The sequence below is a fragment of the Diachasma alloeum genome, unplaced genomic scaffold (assembly GCF_001412515.2).
Source record: "Diachasma alloeum isolate Michigan unplaced genomic scaffold, Dall2.0 Dall_scaffold_00338, whole genome shotgun sequence".
NCBI classification, from domain to species: domain Eukaryota; kingdom Metazoa; phylum Arthropoda; class Insecta; order Hymenoptera; family Braconidae; genus Diachasma; species Diachasma alloeum.
Genome location: NW_021680477.1, coordinates 376,461 through 399,390, shown reverse-complemented (window position 1 = coordinate 399,390; position 22,930 = coordinate 376,461). Strand labels below are relative to the sequence as shown.

General features: G+C 37.4%; 1 protein-coding gene across 1 annotated transcript in view; it reads right to left on the bottom strand.

Moving 5' to 3' along the window:
* LOC107040537 overlaps positions 1-12,584 on the bottom strand; it is a 16,127-nt gene extending 3,543 nt beyond the window's left edge. Inside the window, exons 1-11 of the mRNA XM_015260657.1 lie at positions 12,494-12,584; positions 10,519-10,604; positions 8,937-9,198; positions 7,679-7,808; positions 7,458-7,609; positions 6,264-6,539; positions 5,316-5,615; positions 4,888-4,983; positions 3,393-3,897; positions 1,642-2,204; positions 919-1,097 (exon numbers count right to left, since the gene is read on the bottom strand). Of these exons, the coding sequence (XP_015116143.1) occupies positions 919-1,097; positions 1,642-2,204; positions 3,393-3,897; positions 4,888-4,983; positions 5,316-5,615; positions 6,264-6,539; positions 7,458-7,609; positions 7,679-7,808; positions 8,937-9,198; positions 10,519-10,604; positions 12,494-12,584 (2,640 nt within the window). The remainder of the gene's footprint in view (positions 1-918; positions 1,098-1,641; positions 2,205-3,392; positions 3,898-4,887; positions 4,984-5,315; positions 5,616-6,263; positions 6,540-7,457; positions 7,610-7,678; positions 7,809-8,936; positions 9,199-10,518; positions 10,605-12,493) is intronic.
* Between the last annotated feature and the right edge of the window lie 10,346 nt (positions 12,585-22,930).

Sequence of the window (22,930 nt, the reverse complement as noted above, 5' to 3'; positions counted from 1 at the left end):
GGGAGGTTTATATCACGAGCCGAAGGCGAGTGATATAATCCCACGAGCTAAAAAACATTTTTTCACGAGTTACGAACAATATTTTTCATCACAATGTGGCGGAAATTGGACTTTTAGGCACGCGGAGCGTGCCGAAAAGTTCACTTTTCGTCACAGCGTGATGAAAAGTTATTGATATGCAGGGGATACAATTTTTTTGTGTAATGAGAGAAAAAATTTGCTCTGCCGAAAAAGTGCATGCTCCACGTGAGAATATTTGACGGAGTGGAACAGATTTACTTGAGGAAAATTAACCAACTTGATAGAAGGAGATTTAATATCCTTCACAAAAATTGAATTTTTGTCGTGATCATCAGAAATTTCCCTAGAAGAATTCGAACTGCTGGCAGGAAAAAATATAATCTATTGAACGACAATCATTTGATCTGAGAGAACTCCATAGGTTTATACCATAGAAAGAATATATAATTGACGAGGAAAGAATATTTTTTTCCCAAAGAAAAATTGTCCTCGAAATTATTTAGTTTTGCCAATAACACAGTTTTCGGCAAGTAAATTGATTCAACACGACAAAAGATTTCTTCGGGGGAACATATAAGTTTTCGGCAGAACTAATTTTTTCTGTCAACTTTAATTCGTAAGCTACCGACGCTTTTTTACTAATAACTAAAAAATTTCAGTAGTGAAGCGGTCAAACGAGTGAGCTGAGTTCTTGGGAAATATCTCCGAATCTAAGGGAGATAGAAAATTTTCGTGGGAATGTTTTTTGTAGAGCAAATTGAGAGCTACAAAAAAGGTTATAACAAAGATGTTGCTATCTGCCTTAGATTCCGAGAGATTCACTGAAAACTTAGCAATAACATTTTGGGGAGAATAAAAAAATACTCTGACGAAAGCACGCTGAAGAATGTTTTTTACCCTTTGAGTTCCACACTCGGGGTACCCCTGAGCCCCGCTGATCCTCAATACATTGACTGTCCCTCCATTCCCCCGAAAGAAACAGCGATCGTAGTAGCCATAGGTGTAGATTCTACCGATGAAACCCTCGGGAGTCCTCAACGTGAATTCCATCCCATCTTCATTGCACACTTGGCTGACTGAGTAATATCCCAAATTATTAAGTTGTCTCATAAAATTACTGAATCCTCGAATTATCGGAGAGGAAAAAAGTTTCTAAATTCCGGCAAAAGTATCAGAATTTAGCAATCGATAAAAAAATCGCAAGATATTTTAATGAAATTACAGGTTTTTGATTCAGAACATTGGAGTTCTTAAATTGATAGCTTTCACTGCTATTTATTCCTGATTTTTACTACTAATTAGTGAGAACTAAATTTTAATCTCAACTTAAAAGTGTTGCTCTATAAATCGCGAATTCCACGATTCGCGTTAAATCGCGAAGTCCACAATTCGCGTTAAATCGCGACGTTAACATCATTCTGAGAAGTGCTAGTTAAGTTGAAATAGATTTTTTTCCATGTTAATAATTCTTTGTTTCATGTTAATAATTTTTCACGTTAGAAAAGCCACACAATTTATTCCTATTTTATAAGCGTCCCATAAACATTTATTAACGTTTATGGTACATTAATTTTTTGCGTGGAGCGTCCCCTTTGTTCTCCGAAATCATGTGAGACATACCATCAAGACACTCGCCGTCAGCGCCCTGTCTCCCATTATTCCGTTCATAAAAGTCGTAATCCGATGCTGTATCATAATAAATCGGATTCCCCATGGCCATGTCCCTGGAGTCTCGGTCGCTAAGTTCGCAGTTGTCCCTCTCGGCTCCGTACGGCGCAGCGTAGGGCCGGAAATTGAACGATCTGCATACGAAATCCCTCGCGTCGGCGCACTCGCGCTCGCACTCGGGCAGCGTCGAGGCGGTTGTGTAGCGCCTCACGAAGGACTTGCGAACGCGCATCCCCTGGCTGACTTGACGGAAATTCTCCTGCTCGTCGCAGCGAGAAAGGAGAGGAGGTCGACCGATGATCGGACCGCCCCCGGTACCGACCGGTCGGGCGTTGTAGGGGTCCCCCTCGGGCATGAGCCCGTCCATTCCGCCGTCGTATCCACCCAGACTGACGGGCCTGACCGGCAGGGGCCCAGGGGGGCCCGGGTAGTGGGGGCGTTCGTATCCCTTCGTTCCACGCACGTCGTCCTCGTAGCCTGGGTACAAACCGTTACCTCCCAGGTGCGGGGTATATCTTCAGGAACAACGAAAAATTTTTGGCTTTATTTTTCTTCTGAAGTTTCAAATTTCGCCTGAATTTTTCGTCCCAATTTCCGGAATTTTTATCGTTTTCAAGTTCACGGGAAAAAAATACTTCAATTGAGTATAGAATATACAATATCGTCGGTTTTAATTGTCGTCTGAATTTTCCGGGCCAAATTCCGGAAATTTTTATCGTTTTCAAGTACATGGAAAAAAATGCACTTGAATTGAGTATAAAATATGGTTGAGTAAAGTATATTTTGTTTCCGGGAATTCCACTGAAATTTCAGGAAATCTTGTCGGTTTTAATTGTCGCCTGAATTTTCCGGGCCAAATTCCGGAAATTTTTATCGTTTTCAAGTAAATGGAAAAAAATAAACTTGAAGTGAGTATAAAATATGGTTGAGTAAAGTATATTTTGTTTCCGGGAATTCCACTGACATTTCAGGAAATCTTGTAGGTTTTAATTGTCGCCTGAATTTTCCGGGCCAAATTCCGGAAATTTTTATCGTTTTCAAGTAAATGGGAAAAAATGCACTTGAATTGAGTATAAAATATGGTTGAGTAAAGTATATTTTGTTTCCGGGAATTCCACTGAAATTTCAGGAAATCTTGTCGGTTTTAATTGTTGTCTGAATTTTCCGGGCCGAATTCCGGAAATTTTTATCGTTTTCAAGTTCACGGGAAAAAAATATACTTGAATTGAGGATAAAATATAGTTGATTCAAGTATTTTTTCCGTGAATTCCACTGAAATTTCAGGAAATCTTGTCATTGAAAACTAAAATATTCCATTTTCTATTCAAATGATCTGGAAATCAATAAAATACTTGATTTTTCAGTTCAATTATTCTGTGAAAATTCCGAAAAATCCGGAAAATTGAGGGAAAAAATAAACAAGAAAAATAAAATTTCGTAAAAAAATAAGGTGAACACTTTAAAATTCGCATTTGAAGTATTCTGGGGGCTTTTCTAAAACTCAACGATTTTTTTCCAGAAAAATCAGATGTTCGAACAAAAATTCAGTGATTAATCAATTTTTAGTCATTGTTAAATAAATAAATTAATGAATGAATTAATTAATAAATGAATAAATGAATAAATGAATAAATGAATAAATAAATGAATAGATAAATAAACGAATAAAGACATAATAAATAAATAAATGAAAGAATAAAAACCTGTCACGATGTGGATACGGATCCTTCTCAGGATACCGATCCCCAGGATATCTCCCCGTAGGCAATCTGGATCCTCCAGCACCCCCGCCACTAGGATAACGCGTCAGTGGATCCTCGGGTACGGGATACCGACCCCCAGGGCTCGGGTAATCATCCCTGATGGGGTACCGATCCGCGGGCGCTGGGTACCGACCCCCGCTGCCGACTGGATACCGGTTACCCACTGGAGGGTACCGGTGCCCCGGGTACCCCGGGCTCGGGTAGTTCTCCCCGTTGACGGGCCAGCGGTCCCCGCGGATGGGGTACCTGTCCCCCACGAGGGGATATCTGTCCGACGGGTAACGATCGCCGGGGTATCTCTCGGGCTTGTGCTCCGGGTAACGGTCGTCCGGGTAATGACTGGGGTATTTACTGCTCGGGTATCTGTCCCCCGGGAGGGGGTAGTGATCCGGGTAACGATCTCCGTGGGAAAGCGGATAGTTTTTGTCGTAATCGTCGGGATATCCTGATTAAAACGTTGGGAATTAAAAAAGTATTTGAAGAACCAAAAGATGAATCTTTACGGAGGAAAAGAGTTTTGATTTTCAGGGTCATGTGACCACAGAGAAAAGAACTGGTTATTTTTTCTCCAGGGAAATGCTTTTCTACTTCTGTAATCGAACATCAGAGCTTTCATCGAGCCCCATTTGACCTTAAGCTTCCCGACATTTTACAATGATTTTATAATTTGAACTTTGCGGATCTGAATTTGAATCTCGATATCGAACCGTTAGAAAACAGTTTGAAAAACTGGAAAAAATAGAAAGCTTACTTTTGGAGGAAGATGATGAAATAACTTGATAACAAATATTTTTGAAAGTTACAAGCATTTTCAATAAATAATTTATAAACAACTAATAAAATGTCGCATTATCTCTCTATATTATGAAAATCCAAATCGACTTCTGGTGATGAAAATTTGGTACTCGAAATTAAGACTCCAAAATAAAGGGTCACAAGGGTCAAAATAAGGGCCATGGAGGTCAGAATAAGGGTCATGAGGCTCAGAATAAAGGTCATGAGGTTCAAATTAAGGATCATGAGGGTCGCAAGGGTCAAAATAAAAGACTAAATACGGGTGGCAAGGATCAGATTAAGGGTCACAAAAGTCGGGTTAAGGGTTCAAATAAGGGTCATGGGGGTCGAAAACTAAGGGTCACAAGGGCTAAAATGAGGGTCTCTATCTCTCTACATTATAAAAATCCAAATCGCCTCCTGGTGATAAAAATTTGGTACTTAAAATCACGACTTCAAAATTAAGGGTCAAAAATGAAAGGTCAAGGATCGCGAGGGTTAAATTAAGGGTTACAAGGGTCAGAATAAGGATCATGGTGGCCATATGGGGGTGGGCGAGGGGAGCGAGCAGGGGGCGCAGCCCCCTAGTGACATGACTAAAAATCCGAACTTGATCATCTCTGTATTGATTCTTTGATAAACTGATGATCTGGTTAATTACCGGGACGTCCGAGGAGTGGGCGTCCGACGTTGGTGTCCTGACCCACTGGATCCGGTCGGTAACCCGGGTTATCCCTGTCTCCATCTAAATATTGGTCTACACGGTGGAGAAAAATGAGGAAAAATTACTGAAAAAGTCAAGTAATCGTAAAACAAAATTCAGTTCTCGGTTTTCTAACTCCATATCAAGAGAAAAAAATACAAGACGAAAGGCTAATTTTCTCCACTTCCTCCAAAAAATTAATGATTCTCAGGTAAATCATTCCGAATCGTGCGATGTCCTCCGCAAAAAGTATTTTTCAATGAATTAATATTTCGCTGCGATTTTCTAGATAATTTTTATCCAACTATTCTCTCAGTTTATCGACGAATAGCTCTTGACATCACCTGCACAGCGAAAAGAGAGGTAAAAGAAGTTGAAATGCTCACGCATGAGATTCTCGTAGTAATCAGAGTCAGCGTCGTACATGATTCTGTGCCCATCCCGCTGATTGAATCTACTGAGACGACAGCTCTTGTAGTGCTCGGAGTACACAGCACTCCGGCACTGAAAGCTAGTCTGTCTGAGACACTCATCCAAGCACTCGCTCAGGCTCCTACCCGTGATCTCCGAGTGGGTCTCCCCGCTGAGGCGGGAGTTCCGGTACCGCTGGAAGGCTGTGTCTGGACGTCTGCCGTCGGGGTAGAGGTGGGACGCGACGTTGTTGTCGGGGTACTCCGAGCCACGGGCTGCGGAAGAATGCTGTCAGAAGGTGGCATTTCCTCAAGGTTTATACCTCAATATTCCCAACGAATTAACCCCCATGGAGAGGATAACGTATGTGGAAATGAGTCCTATATGATTTTAATATTCAAGTTGAACCGTATTATTTTTGAGGAGAAAAATTTGTGTCCAATGTGGATGTTAGTTCAAAATTCATGTGGGTTTTGCTTTCTAAAAAAAGCATGGGCAATATCTCGAACGAATGGAGCACAATTGCCTTGCGTCGAATTTTCATGAAGCTTGAATACCATTCTATGAAACAAAAATCGTAAAAATCGTAAATTCCCCAAGAATTGATTGCAATTGAATTTAGAAATCCTTTAGTTCTCGAGAAATCTGCCTAAATATTATTTGTATTTTTTTAAAATTATTACTGTTCTATCGAAATTGTCTCTTGAAGAAGATCTACTCAGGACTGTTAATCCCGGGCGATGAAATTTGCAAGATACAGTTCATTCTCTCGAAAATATTGAGGTGAAATGTAATAGCACTCTAGAGTTGATTTAGAATATTCAAAGTATCATCTCTATGTTCCCCATTTTCACAGTGACTCAATTCAGAAGAATGAGCAATTCTAAAAATGCGCGCAAGTGAAAAATTGGGGAGGTACGCACGGTTATCCAAGCACACGAGATCGTAGAAGTGGTGCGACGGGCTGAGGCTCATCCCAATGTCGTCCTTCTGGGACACTGAATCCTCCTCCGATATAACGCACTGTCGAGTCTGCTCGTCGTACTCGACACTGCGACAGAAATACTTCTCCACGCGAAGACACAGCGCCTGACACTCATCTAATGTCACGTTTGTGTAAATGTCGACCTCGAAGGGCCCGCGGAAGCGCTTGTTCTCTTCTTTTACGAATACTGCTAATCCATCGCAGCGGCGTTCAGCTAGAGAGGAGTAATATTCTTTCTCATGTCATTCCTCCGTCTTACAAGTTCATGAAAAAATGTTGTCTATCCCCGATATCAATTTTTCACAACGAAAATCATTTCAGTTGTGAAGTGGGAAACGGAGATAAGTCGACTCATCTCCCAGTTGAGTTTTTGAGGAATATTTCCAAATCTAAGAGAGATAGCGAAATTTTCGTAACTACATTTGTTGTAGCACTCAATCGGCTCCACAAAAAAGATTATAACAAAAATTTTGCTATCTCCCTTAGATTCCCAGATATTGATTGAAAACTGGTCGATAGTCAAAATTGACTCATCTCCTTTTACCACTTCGCTACTGATTTCTTCGGAGTCGTAACAAATTTATTCATGTTCAGAATTCTACCAGAAAGTTCAAACAATTTCAATTATTTATTTATAAACAACGAATGTTTAGACAAATAATAATTCTGGGTAAAATGTTTGTCTCTCGCAATTTAATTGACGAATTTGATTATTGGAAACGGTTGAATTGTCATGTTCCCACAGTAAAAAATAATTTTAAATTCGTTCCGTTTGATTATAAAATGAATAAAAATGATTATGAAAGAATGGAGAAACCTTTAAATACGATGATTCATTGAGACATTGTTGAAATAATTGTAATTTCCATTTGCTCATTAATCACATGTGTAATTTCCGTAAAGATGTCATCAAAAATAATTTTACTGTTGATCTCTCATAAAATTTGGGTACAGAAGAATGAATTTGTGTACCGAACGCAGTAAAAAGCGTCATAATGTGTCCCCAATCCGAGAGGAAGAAGGAAATTATCTTGAAAACCAAAAATAAGTTGATTGCAGCCACGAATGGTCTTATGATGACAATTGATGGTTATAATGATCGAATTGAACAATTTTTTCGACACATGCTCACCATTCAAGCATGTGTTCTCCAGGTAATCGGAGTTTGCGTCATCCTCGAGTAATTCCGGATGAGTTCTGCGGGTGAAGCGACTCAATAAGCAGCTGCGGGTCATCGAGTCGAAGGTGGCGGAGCGACAGATGAAGCTGAATTCATTCAAACACCTGGGGAACAACGAAAAAGGTGAGGATGACAAAACATCGTTCGGGTTTGTGTTATTCTCGGGAAATTACCTGTCCTCGCACACTGTTCTGTTGGGCGCGCTCACTTCCTTCACGTCAGTCGCCGGAAGTTTCAGTTTTTTTCGGGGATGTCTCTCGAAGACGTATCGACGGTTCGGACAATTCCTCTCAATTTGGTTAGCTGATGTGGTTAATGGGGAAATTGAGTCATTAATTCACAGAGAAAAAGGTTTTGTTTGTTTCTAACTTTTTTTCTTGATTTATTTTTTAATGTGAGGATAAAGAAAATGAAGTAACAAAATCTTGGAGAAGTTGATTTGAGGAATTTCTATAGAAAAAATTCTATAGCAAGATCAAATTGTGTAAATTTTTTATTAACTGATGTTATGAATAGGGAAATTGAGTCATTAATTCACAGAAAAAAAGGTTTTGTTTGTTTCTAAATTTTGTCGGTTGATTTATTTTTTAATATGAGGATAAAGAAAATAAAGTAACTAAATTTTAAAAAATTTTGGTCAGGAATTTCTGTAGAACGAATTCGATAACAAGATGAAGTTCTACAGATTTCTACTGTTCGGAAGACTCCTCTCAATTTAATTAGCTGATGTGATTAATGGGGAAATTGACTCATTAATTCACCGAAAAAAAGGTTCTATTTGTTTTTAAATTTTTTGCTTGATTTATTTTTTAATATGAGGATAAAGAAAATAAAGTAAAAAAATCGTGGAGAAGTTGATTTGAGGAATTTTTATAGAAAAAATTCTATAGCAAGATCAAATTCTGCATATTTCTGCGGATCGGTCAATTCCTCTCAATTTGATTATCAATCTGAATGTTCAATACAGAATATTTTATTTAAAAAAATCCACGGAATTTGATTTTTCTAGACAATTTATCCTACGAAAAAATATTTTCTCTAGAAATTTCTCGAGTTACATTTTCAAAAATTTTTTTCTTTCACTTATTTTTCAAAATGAGAATAAAAAATGATGAAAATGAAGAATAACAAATATAAAATAAATAATAGTAAACAAATCTTGGAAAATTTGTGTTGAAGAATTTCCCCACAAGAAATTCTAAAATAGATCAAATTCTACAGATTTGTTCTATAAAAGTTTTCCTGCGCGTGATTTCAGTGACTGAATCCCTATAATACCACTTAATGTCAAGAATCTCTCAAAATTGGAGGCATGACTCTACAAATTAATGGTAGAACCTAAGAATGAAGGATCAATTCCTAACAATTAAAACTTTTTTCTCTCCGCGCTGTCTCCGCGAATTTCATACGCCTTGGGAGGAGTTCACTCACAGTTGAGGCAGACCTCCACGAAGTGCACGCTATTGGGGACCAGCATTAGATTCCCTATCCCCTCGGGCATGGCTTGCTCTCTCGTCAAGTAACACGTACTCTCCTCGTACTCGGGTGCACCATTAAACGAATTGATTCGAGTCCCCGGTTGAAAATCAATTGTTGCGCAGGGTCTCGGTAGGTTATTAGAGCCAGCGCGATCACGTAGACACAGGTCTTGACATTTTTCTAGAACTCGGAAGGGCGGCGCCGAGTCTCGTATCTGTAATTGAGTTGGTGGACGAATTTTTTCATTGAATTAAATGATGAAAGTTGCAAATTTGACGAAAAATCTTGGATACAAATTTTTAATTTTGAAAAAGGATAAAAAATTAAGAAATTATGGAACAATTTGAAGATTAATTCCTCGTGAATTATTCATTTTCAATTCATTCATCAAATTTATCAGTTCATTCAAAGAAAATTAATTGCATTTAAATCCAGTCTGTTTTATTAATTTATTTAAATAAAATGAAAGTTGCAAATTTGATGAAAAATCTTGGATACAAATTTTTTATTTTGAAAAAGGATAAAAAATTAAGAAGTTATGGAACAATTTGAATATTAATTCCTCGTGAATTATTCATTTTCAATTCATTCATCAAATTTATCACTTCATTCAAAGAAAATTAATTGCATTTAAATTCAGTCTGTTTTATTAATTTATTTAAATAAAATTGAACGTGTTGGATATGTTGCCTTATTTTTCACTAAGAGATCTTTTGTCGTGTTAAATCAATTTACTTGTGGACACAAAAGAAAGTTTCCACCGCAACACGATAATTTTCGTAGTGGTAATTGTTCTTGTGAGACATTTATATGTCTTTCGGGTAAATACATTCGTTCTACAGAAAATTATATGAGGCTCCGGGTTTATCAAGTGAATGTTATTGAGTAGTGCATATCTTCGTCCAATAAACACTTATAATTAAAGTATAACTGCAACAGTAACCATGTACAGAAACTAAATGTAAACAGGATATTAATTATGCAAAATTCGAACAATTTCTGAAACTACAATCAACGACAGTGTAAATAATTGAATTAAAAATTGTGCACTTTAAATAATAAAATTAAAAAAACACTTATAATTTCCACGGAACAAATGATAATTTCAAGAGGAAACTACAATTTTCTTGCCGATAACTGTGTTATTGGCAAAACTAAATAATTTCAAGGGGACAATTTTTTTTTTGAAAAAAATATTCTTTCGTCGTCAATGTATTCTTTCTATGGTATAAACCGATGAAGTTCTCTCAGACCAAATGATTGTCGAACAATAGATTTTATTTTTTCCTGTCAACAGTTCGAATTCTTCTAGGGATATTTCTGACGATCACGACAAAAATTCAATTTTTGTGAAAGATATTAAATTTCCTGCTATCAAGCTGGTTAATTTCCCTCAAGTAAATCTGTTCCAATGAATGATACACTCATTTCCAAGTAATTCCCATTCTGTGTCACGTCAAGCAGTAATTTTTGCTCGTCAATTCTCATTCATTCGATTAAACGATCCATGAGATATTTCGAAACTCATCCTTACCACTTCGTCGTCGAATCCTTGAAGCTGTTGATCTGGTAATCTCTCGTAAACTACTCTGCCTGCCCCGCCGTTGCACGTCGTTTGAGCTTGAACAGCAGGTTTTTTGGTCAATGAGTTTGGGGAGCGAGGCAATTATGTCATAAACCCGAAAATCGTTACGGTCAATGGGCCCGCGACCTTCGGGCTGACAGGTGACTTCATTACGACTATTGTCTCTATTCCAAATGCAAGCTTTTTTATTTTAGTCGGATTTGCATGATAATTAAGCAGGGATTGTTCGTATGCTTTTGTAGATTTAGTCGAGATTGCATGAATATTATTAGGTTTTGTATGTTGAGGGGAAAAATACTTCTGTGGAAAGAGGTTTCGGGGTATGGAAGAGACGTTTTGGTGCTTGAAGAGGAATTTTCATCAAAATTTACCCTTAAATTCTAGTTATTTAGTTGTTCATTCGAGTCAAGACAGCCGAAGCCAATTACGGGGCTTATAAATTGATTGAAATATAAATTGTACTAAGAAATGTAGAAATTCTGGATTGAAACGAGAATTCCGAAATTTAAAAATTATCTTCCAAAAAAGTTGGAATTTATTATATTTAACTTTACAGAAATGTTGTAAATAATATAAATAGTCTCGAATACAATTTTATTGGGAAAAATATTATGTTTACCAGTTATTGCAAGGTTTTTCCTTTTTTATTAGATTTGCATGATAATTAAGCAGAGATTGTTCGTCTGTTTTTAGAGATTTAGTCGAGATTCCATGAATATTATTAGGTTTTTTATGTTTGAGGGAAAAAATACTTCTGTGGAAAGAGGTTTTGGGGTATGGAAGAGACGTTTTGGTGCTTGAAGAGGAATTTTCATCAAAATTTACCCTTAAATTCTATTTATTTATTTGTTTCTTCGAGTCAAGACAGCCGAAGCCAATTGCGGGACTTATAAATGGATAGAAATATAAATTCTACTAAAAAATTAAGAAATTCTGGATTGAAACGAGAATTCCGAAATTAAAAAATTATCTTCCAAAAAAGTTGGAATTTATTATATTTAATTTTACAGAAATGTTGTAAATAATATAAATAGTGTCAAATACAATTTTTTCCTTTTTCATTATATTTGCATGATAATTAAGCAGAGATTGTTCGTCTGTTTTTAAAGATTTAGTCGAGATTCCATGAATATTATTAGGTTTTTTATGTTTGAGGGAAAAAATACTTCTGTGGAAAGAGGTTTCGGGGTATGGAAGAGATAATTTGATGCGTGAAGAGGAAATGTATCAAAATTTATCCTTAAAATCTACGAAAAAATGTGGTCATCGTAGATTGAACAAGAATTCCGAAATTTCAAAATAATCCTTCAAAAGAGTTTAGTTGAAATTACAATATGTAATTCTACAAAAATGTCATAAATAATATAAATAGTGTGAAATACAATTTTACTGAGAAAAATATAATTATTTTGACTAATTATTTCAAGGTCTCCTTCATTTCAATTGGATTTGAATGGCAATTAAACTGACATTGTTCATTTGTTTTTAAAAATTTCGCCAAAATTGGATGAACATTATCAAATTTTGGGGTACGGAAGACACGTTTTGCTTCACGAAAACAAATTTCTCCCAAAATTTATCCACAAACTCAAATAAAAAATGTGGTAAGCCTAGATTAAAAGGATTTCCTCGCTTTAAAATCACTTAAAAAAAAAATCTATTAAAACTTACAATATTGTACTCCACAGAACTGTCGAGTAAAAAATGTCATTAATGCTGTACAATGAAATTGTCTCGACAAATTATTGCAAATTCCATTCAGATATCTTCAATCTCCAAGAAAAAAAACAGATTTACAGAGAATCTCAAATTTTTAATCTCAAAATTACGACTTCCCAAACAAATAAATATATTGCATAAATTTACGTCTATCGGGCGTAAATAAATATTGAATTCCCAAAATAAAAATGAATTTCAAACTTACCATTGGCGAGCATTTTGAGAATAGTCAGGACCGTAATAGCTTGAACCATGCTGAACATGTTATGAGTCCTTATCATTTTGAGCCTGAGCATGCACAGTACACTATCGAGTGGTCATACCACTTATCAGTTGCTTCTGAGGCACAAATCAAAGGCGAAAGGCGAAACATGATTATATTATCCGAATAAAATGTGAATACAATAAAATCAACTTGATAAATCTATCTCTCGATCTGTGAGTTAATCTCTAATCTGTCTGTCTATCCACTGCTGACTCCGATTTAAAAATCCTGGGAGAGCAATCACTGCGAGCAATCCGACCGGACTGACGAGACAAACTCAGAATGATGAACCACGAAAACAGGAAAATCAACAGGCCAGTGGATTTGGGAGAGGTGGGGTCCTATTACCCCGGGATTAATACATCGTTAGCATGCGATTTCAAGGCTGGGTAATGGCCCATGGGCGCATCCAAACATTTCGTTTTGTAATTTCCCTTCTTCAATAGGTGTTATTTTGAAATATGCGAGTGGCGATCAAGATACCGCGGCCGGAAGCCCCTTTTCTAGCATATCGATTTTATCATAGCTGTCTCCCGGAACACGTGACAATTCACTCGTCATCGATGCTGCTGCGGCGGCGGTGGCTCGACGGCGCGTGTTTAATTAGCGAAAATTTGCGCTGCTGCGGTGAGGAAAAATTAGTTCGGCCGAAAAATTATAGGTTCCCGTGAAGGGATCTTTTGTCGAGCGAATCGATTTACTTGTGGATGAAAAGGGAAGCTTCCGCCAAAACATGATAATTTTCGCAGTTGCAGTGAAAAATGCATATTTCGTAACGAGTGCAAAAAAGTGTTTTTTGGCGAGTGGGAGGTTCATGTCACGAGCCGAAGGCGAGTGATATAATCTCACGAGCTAAAAAACATTTTTTTACGAGTTACGAACACTATTTTTCATCACAATGTGGCGGAAATTGGACTTTTCGTCACAGCGTGACGAAATAGTATATTTCGTAACGAGTGCAAAAAAGTGTTTTTTGGCGAGTGGGAGGTTCATGTCACGAGCCGAAGGCGAGTGATATAATCTCACGAGCTAAAAAACATTTTTTTACGAGTTACGAACACTATTTTTCATCACAATGTGGCGGAAATTGGACTTTTCGTCACAGCGTGACGAAATAGTATATTTCGTAACGAGTGCAAAAAAGTGTTTTTTGGCGAGTGGGAGGTTCATGTCACGAGCCGAAGGCGAGTGATATAATCTCACGAGCTAAAAAACATTTTTTTACGAGTTACGAACACTATTTTTCATCACAATGTGGCGGAAATTGGACTTTTCGTCACAGCGTGACGAAATAGTATATTTCGTAACGAGTGCAAAAAAGTGTTTTTTGGCGAGTGGGAGGTTCATGTCACGAGCCGAAGGCGAGTGATATAATCTCACGAGCTAAAAAACATTTTTTTACGAGTTACGAACACTATTTTTCATCACAATGTGGCGGAAATTGGACTTTTCGTCACAGCGTGACGAAATAGTATATTTCGTAACGAGTGCAAAAAAGTGTTTTTTGGTGAGTGGGAGGTTTATATCACGAGCCGAAGGCGAATGATATAATCTCACGAGCTAAAAAACATTTTTTCACGAGTTACGAACAATATTTTTCATCACAATGTGGCGGAAATTGGACTTTTAGGCACGCAGAGCGTGCCGAAAAGTTCACTTTTCGTCACAGCGTGACGAAAATTTAATTTTTGTGAGAGATATTAAATTTCCTTCTGTCAAGCTGGTTAATTTCCCTCAAGTAAATCTGTTCCACTCCATCTGTTCGGTTTTCCACCGAATTGTTTTTCTCACACACGCACACTCACGCGGAACGTGTGGTTTTTCGGCGGAGCTATTTTTTTCCTCAGTGCGACCTATCGGGGAAAATTGAGACTGTTGACTTTTGGAGAAACGATGATCAGGTATGAAAAAGAAATCGATATCAATCGATGAAAATCCCGCAAAAATCCGTCATGTCGCCAAATGCATAGATGATTTCATTGTTAAAATTAATAGTACGACGAGATGTGATAACTCCTAGTCTAGTGGATAGTCCATAATGCGACGACTGGAAGTTGGAACTACGCTCTGCTGATTACGCACGGGAGTGTGCTCAGGCTGCCCCTTGCCAGTACCACGGACTACATTATTGCCGACTGCGTATTTCACAGGACGATGACGAATACACAGGGGACAAGGGAGTACATGTGTGTGAAAATGTTCAGGGTGAGCGCTCATTTGGAATTTCATTTGGACTCGGAGTTCCGACCACCGTTTGTGCAATACAATGTACGTCCGGCAAACCCCTCATGTGTGCTTTTCACTGTCAATTCTCATGTTACTTTTTTTTTCACTCGGAATTATCTTTCCTCTTTCTCTTGACTCTCGGCGGTGCTTCCAAGTTCAGAAGTATTAGGGAGACTTCAAGAATTTTATTAAACTAAAAATCAACACGAAAGTTTTCATGAGTTGAGAACTGATCCATGAAGAAAACTATGGGGAAATGGGAAGAAAATATTAGCGAGACTTTAGGGATTTTTTAAAATTAAAAATTGACCCGAAAGTTTTCATGAGTTGAGAATTGAGTGGAACAATTTTTAGGGAAATTTAGCGAATAATTTTTAGAATCATTCGTGGAATTGATTCGCCATAATTTTTGTGCGAAAATTTCTTCAAGATTTGTGCGAACATTAGCCTAAAATCTATTAGAGGTGTACGAAAAAATATGCAATGAAGGAAAATTGGGGGAAATGGGAAGAAAGTGGGAAGAAAATATTAGCGAGACTTGAGGGATTTTTTAAAATTAAAAATTGACCCGAAAGTTTTCATGAGTTGAGAATTGAGTGGAACAATTTTTAGGGAAATTTAGCGAATAATTTTTAGAATCATTCGTGGAATTGATTCGCAATAATTTTTGTGCGAAAATTTCTTCAAGATTTGTGCGAACATTAGCCTAAAATCTATTAGAGGTGGCTAAAAAAAATATGCATGAAGGAAAATTGGGGGAAATGGGAAGAAAGGGTCATTTCCCGGAAATTTTCCTAGTGGAGTAATTTTCGGTGGTTACTCCTCAGGTTTATTTCGAAGATATGGATTATTTTCTCTTGTTCGATCTTTCATAGTGTGTGACCACTGATTTTCCGAAGGTCAAAACCTAATGTGGGGCGGTGAATTCGGCCCCCGGAAATAACGATTCAATAGTGTGTGGATTCCGAAAGAGATCAGGGCTCTGGCCCGGAACGGGAGTGAGCGTAATCAACCGTGAGAATGGGGCGAATGAGCTAATTGAATTTCTCCAGCCACATCTCCATTTATCGCATCGACGAATCCAGAAAATTGTCAATTTTCGCAAGATTTTTTTCTCTTTAGTATTTACAGTCTCAAAACTGAAGTATCCGTTACATTATTTGCACACAATTGAGATTGAATGAATACAGAGATATTCCAAATAAAGAAAAAAGTGTTAAAAATTAAAAAAAGTTTTTAAAAAGTGTTAAAAATCACTGAACAGAGAGGAATGAAAAAAACGCACTGTGTTTACTCATCAATAACTCGAGAACTGCAGAGTGGAATTCTCCGATTTTTTCTTCATTCTCAAGATATTTTTTTAAGCTTTAAAACGAGACGTGGCTCATTCAAATCGCGTCATTATCTCCGGAGATATTGACGATTGAGGATCATTCGCTTACCCCACTCTCCCTTAAGGTAGTGCATACAAAACTTAAATTTTGAAAATAAAAATCTCAAATAAATTCTAAACGGAAGTTGATATGAGTAAAAACATTCTGGTTGAGTTCGTGCTCAATTGTCAGTCCAGTACTATTAATAATAATTAATTCAGAAGTGGCAAAATAACACAGTCTCATGGGAAAATCATTTTTTCGAGATTAGAGAGAAGATTAAAATATAAAAAAAAATTATGAAAGTTGGAAAAAAATGAATTAAAAATTTTCAAACTTTGTCAAGCTTTTGTGATAAATAATTTATGTTTCTGAGTACCTCGAGTGCCCTAGATAAACGAGCAACTATTGTTTGAGGAAAATAATTCTAGAGAGAATTTGACGAATTAATTTTTCCCTCTCCTCAAAGCTGGCATTCACATAAGAAATTATCAATGACGAATAATTTCCTTTCGGGCACTATAAATTTACTTTTCCTCACTGCACTCAACGACGTAAAATCGAAAAGATAAAATTCGTCAGAACCGAGGATGAAAAAAAATTACTCACGTCTGTGTCGTTCAAGGTGACTCCCGATGCCCCGAGGATGATGGAGTTCCATCCATGGATCAAGCGGAGAATGGTGTTAAGGGGTTACAACTGCGAAAAAAAATGACGATATTGATTCGAAATTTGTGTAGGAAGCTCATAATAATCGCTCGATCACATACGAATTTTTCAATAATTTTTCTGAATTTGGTTTCAAAGTTATTAGCAATATACAACATACATGTAATTAAACATTTAAATTGAGCATGTTTGGACGAATGTATTCAATTTACGAATAAGTAATTAAATAACGAACAAATAAACAAATGAATAAATAAAAACAAATAAATAAATAATAAACAAATAGACAAATAAACAAGGAGAGTCATCCTGAAGTCACATAATCACTCCAGTTTCTCTGCCCGAAAAAATTGAATTCGAAACCGCAAAAAATTCCCAAAAAATTCATGCGTAATCCATCTGTCATTACAAACGTCCCACGTAAATTCCAGATTAACGTCATCATTTACTTGATCGATCGAAATACCTTAATCTATGAATGACCGGTAAAATAGATAAATATGGGGCTGATTTTCCACTGGAAAAATACGGAGCGCCGTATGAGTGACGCGAGTAACACCTGTAATCAAACTGACGATGGAAATCGGTGTGAACGTAATGATAGGCCCCGATGAGAGTTGCGGGCATCGTCGGGGGGCACACAAGTGTCCTCACGGTGTACCAGCGGGGGTAAACCCGTGGTAAAACGAATTTTTCGTGGAGTGGTGGGGTGAGATGAATTTTTCTGGCCTTGTGGAGCAGCGGATGTCGATTCCTTTGTTTTCAATTTCCGCAGGGTATTATTATTGGACTCGCACGAAAACCCCCAACGGTTGATGCCCACCATCAGCGCTTGATCTCAACGCCTCTTTTTTTCCATTTGTTGTGAGAGTATGGGAAATTTTTCGATCTGGGGGGGAGGGGGGGCATGGGACGGAACCATGGATTAGATATTTCGAACGGACATGAGTGGTGGAATTAGTTGGAGGCGATTATTCAATATTTGTCGATGAAAATTGCGGGAAATTGTCGGTTACCGTTATTTTATATTCGGGTCATGAAGGTGTTGGGGTTCGTAAAGCCATGCGAGCATGCGCTGATAGAAAAAATGATTTTTATTGGAATGTTCCTTTCTTGTAACGAGTACTATGTACTTGAACCAATTACAAATAAATAAAATGTTACGGTGAATGTCAGTTATTTCTTCTTGAGGTACATTTACTTGAAGCAAATAAAACAGTCCTTGGCGTCGAGTCACATGTATTCACCACAAAAATGGAAAAGTTCTGTTTTTTTAAACTAATATAATCTCCAGTCGAGAAATTTTCTACTTTCATGAATTGATAAAAAATTCGTAGCTAGGAGATGATTACATTGAGGAATGAATTGAATGTTGTTTTCTCGAATGAAGCCGATGTTTAAATTGAGCTTTCCGTACATCACATTGAACGAAATTTGTGATATCCAAGTTTGTGTTGAATTGCCGTAATCTGTGATTCTGTTATTGTAAACTAATGCGATTTTTTTAGTCAAGAAATATAAACTTCTTTCAACTCAACGACATCTTACTACAATCTCAAAGCTTTTTCCGCGTAACAATATTCATCCTGATTCGACATACGAAATGCTCACTTCAATTATAATTTACTTGGAACAACGTATGATCGTGTTGATTGAGATAACAACGTATTTAGTCATGAGAATAATTTTGATTTTTGAGTAAACCAACGAATTTCTGGAGTTAGCAAACTTTTGGCTAGAAAGAAATCAAATACTCTCATTATTGCGACAAATAAGAGGAACTTCAGTTCTAGAGAAGTTCGATTTCTCCCAATCAAATGTATCTCAAGAAGAGATAACTGGAATTCACTATGAAATCATGTTCATTTGAAAATTAACAACCAAATGATAGTGGGTTCAAATAAAATTCTCTGGATAAAATTAATTTTTCTGTCAGTGAGGGAATAAATCTGTCGTCATTCCCCAATCGTTAACATCGAAGGGTCTGAATGAACATTATAAAAATTAAATTTATGAATTATTGAGGGCTAACAACAGGATTTCCACATTCACTTTAGAGGTGTTATGTTCGTATTTATACATGATTTCATCACCATCATCTTCATTCATTTTTCATTGTAAGTTGTTGGTAATGGTATTTCGGAATGTTGTAAAGGCTTTCCTCTGAGGCTCACGACTGTATCAAGTCATTAAGACCATTATAATGTATTCACATTAGGTTGCATTGTTTTGGTTGTTAATTACGCTTTTATGAATATCGTCTCTCAGGTGATCTCACGATTAGAATCTTCTAAAAAATATATTCTGGGGTTTTATGGGTTTTAGGTCCATTTATGAGTTGCATTTGCGGATGTCCCAGTTCATGAACCATGTGAGCATGGAAATATTACTTTTTATTTCATTCTCCGACATTTAATTAGAGATGAATGTTCGATCAGTGGTGTTTTGAAATAAATTAACATCAATTGTCGATCCGCATTTGAAACATACGCCCTTCCACCTCTGATTGAAAGGGGAAAATCCGTCGATTGTCAAAATTGAAGGGTTTGAATGAATATTAGAAAAACGGAATTTATGAATTATCGCGGGTTAACAACAGGATTTCCACATTTAATTTAGAATTATGTTCGTATTTATTCATGATTTCGTCACCAACATCTTCATTCATTTCTCATTCGAAGTTGTTGGTTATTGTGTTTGGAAATGTTGTAAAGGCTTCCCTCCGAGGTAATTAATGAGGCGCACAACTACATCAAGTCATGAAGAACATTATGATATATTTAATCGATGAATTAAATTTAATTAATGGCGATCGATAGGCCTCAAAATACCTACATTTGAAAAAAAAAATTGCAATTCCACCCATCGGACGAGGTCTAAAAATTGCATTTTCGTACTTTTTGGATCATACGAGGTGGACATCACACAAAAAATCAGAAACTTAAATTTGGATGATTACAAAGCTTCCACTCGGAGGAAAAAAAATGGTCTGTACATAACTGAATTTTTCTACTGCACCCTTCGCCTCGCAAACACCTCGAATTTCGCTCATCGATGCAGAATCTAGAGTAGGTAAATTTGCAGTTTCCATTGCTCACAGTGGGTAACACAAAAATATCTCCTCACAAGCCAGAAGAGTCCAAAAATTCCGCCAGATGTCACCCGCTACTTCTCGCGGGCCCCTCTCAGCTCCTATTTAAATCAATCTGCATGAACAAATATTCGTCGTCACAGAAAGAATATTTTAATGCGCATATGTCCACAAGAGTCCGTATTATTCCGTATTATTCAGAAAAATTCGTAATCTCGAATAGATCCCGAATCGAAATCATTCTCAACCGCCTCCTCATTCCAAAGAGATTCTTCCGCCGAGGAATCATCAAAAAGACAAACAAAAAAATTAAACAGTCAAGGACGAATCGAAAATCCAAATGAAAAACTAAAACGAAGGGCCGCCCCGCGGATGATCCCCAAGAAATGATTGCGCAACCCCGTCATCACAGATGACAAACGAATTATGTGTCATTGGGTCAATCTATTTAGGATCAGTTAGTTATCAATCCATCCGCCATTTTGTAGAACCAATTGCGTAACAGAATTCACCGAGTTGGCACAATCATTCGCCATTTTGGATTGAACGCGTTTTGTATTTTCTGCGACGCTTCTGCTAATGTACGAGGCGCATGTGCAATGTACAGCCCACGCTCGTCGTTGAGCCGTACAAGGTCACGAATGCCGCGAGTTTAATTACATAAATTAGCTCGTACTACCCTCTCCACTGCATCACTGTTCCTTCCACGCTGTAGATGCGTTCTGAAACGTTTCTTCTGGCCGCGTTACTAGGAATTCACGATATCAAAACGAAAACCTTATTTAAAGGATTTTCGACGGTGTTGGATTGCTCTGGGGGACTGAGCAATTGGAAAAAATATTTCGAAATTTATCAACACTTTTTAAGAACAGAATTGGACTTTTCAGAAAAGTTGAGGTGACGTCACGCGATGACCGATCTAGGATTATTTTTCCTTCTTCGCCATCCCATTCCTCTTATGCAGAATTTGTTTTGATTCAGGGATTTTTAGAAATTTTCACCACCCTGTGACGAAAAGTGAACTTTTCGGCACGCTCCGGGTGCCTAAAAGTCCAATTTCCGCCACATTGTGATGAAAAATATTGTTCGTAACTCGTGAAAAAATGTTTTTTAGCTCGTGGGATTATATCACGAGCCGAAGGCGAGTGATATGAACCTCCCACTCGCCAAAAAACACTTTTTTGCACTCGTTACGAAATATACTATTATGCCACTCATGCCTGAAACCGGCTGGATTCAGGCTTCGTGACGTAAAATTTTTTTCAGTACTTGTGGAGAAATTTCGTCCTCAATGTGTGTGGTTACATCACTCGCCTTCGGCTCATGCTGTAAACCCCACACACGTTAAAGACGAAATTGCCCCACACGTGCTGAAATATACTATTTTTACACTGCTGCTGCGTTCACCTGAAGCCAAAAAATGCCGTTTCGTTCACTTATGAATGAAAGAGACACAGGTTGGCCACTCGCTGAACGTAACATCACTGTCAAAAAATACTGTCCGACACACGTGAGACAGGAATTTTTCAGCTCGTGGGATTGGCAGCCCTTGGCTCCGCCTCGTGAAAAACCTCGAAATACAGTATTTCTGTGGCACTAGGAATTGATGGAATTGATGATATCAAAAAGAAAAAGTGCTTGACCTGATATTTGCGACTGCTTAAACGAGTCGTGTGAATTATTCTCTAGTCCAATCCTTCGCGCTTTTTCCCGTGTTCCTGAGGAACATCATCCCATTTATGTATTTTCTTGCGCAGGAAAAAGTTCTTCATTTGATTTCGTATACAGGATCCGTTCAAATTTACTGATTTTCTCCACTTTTCTGTCACACGACTTATGTTTTTTAATGTAATTTTATTGGAAATAGGGTATTTTCAATATCCAAACCAGTAAATAAGTGAAAAAGAGCCTTTGTTATTCTTCCTCTTAATTTAATACGCTCGGAAGACGCATCCGCTCTACCAATTCCTTGGAAGAACTGACTAAATGAAAAAGGGATACTACGTCTGGACCTCTGGTGACGTTCACTCAATAGAGCTATTCATTCAACTCTATTTACACTAAAATACCGAAGCAGAAACATCATGCCTCAAACTACTCAGAATTTTGGTTCATAAAAATGTTCTTCATACCCGTGTGTAAACAGAAAATTAGTATATGTCGACACTAGGCCGCGAGGAACTTTTCTGGTGAATAGGATTTTTATTTATTCATTCATTTATTTATTACCTTATAGACCCTACAGCCGAGGCCAATTAGAGGGTCAAATCTGTATCCTCTCATATCCATATTTAGATAGTTACGTCAAGTTTTTCAAATTCATAGTGCATCTTCCAGCATATATATATATATATATATATATATATATATGTAATCCAAACCTCTAAATTTACAATACGCAATATGTTTTCAATTTCATCCTGTAATTGACTTTATGCTGTTGGATCTATACAAACTAAATATATAATAAATAAATAAATAGTAAACATGGCGAATGCAAATTGTTTCAAAAGTTACTGCATTCTTAATTCAAATAAATTGCGATTAGACCTGAGTGACGTGACGCATTCACGTGATTTTTGAGCTATCGTCGTCGACGGAGACGTGACAACATCTACGAAGTAATTACAAAATTTACTCAACTCGCCTTCGACTCGTCGAATGATACTTTTAGTCACTAGGCGCAAAAACCGCGATTTATCAGACCCAGTGACAAAATAGTACATTTCGGCACAAGGTCGTGAGGAACTTTTCTGGCAAATGAGACTTTTCTGTAATCACATAAGGTAGAAAAGTTCCCACGGCCGTGTGTCGAACAATATTTTTGTCATTATATTAATAATATTTTTTCCCTAGTGACGAAAATAAGATAAGTTATCCCTCCGTCTTATTTCACCCAGAAATTCAACATGCAGGTCTTATATCTCCGCCAATCGTGCCATCGTATTTGTTTTCACCAGCAGAAACTGCAGAATCCAGCGTCACGCGGTACCCCCCCCCCCCCCCCCCCCCCCCCCC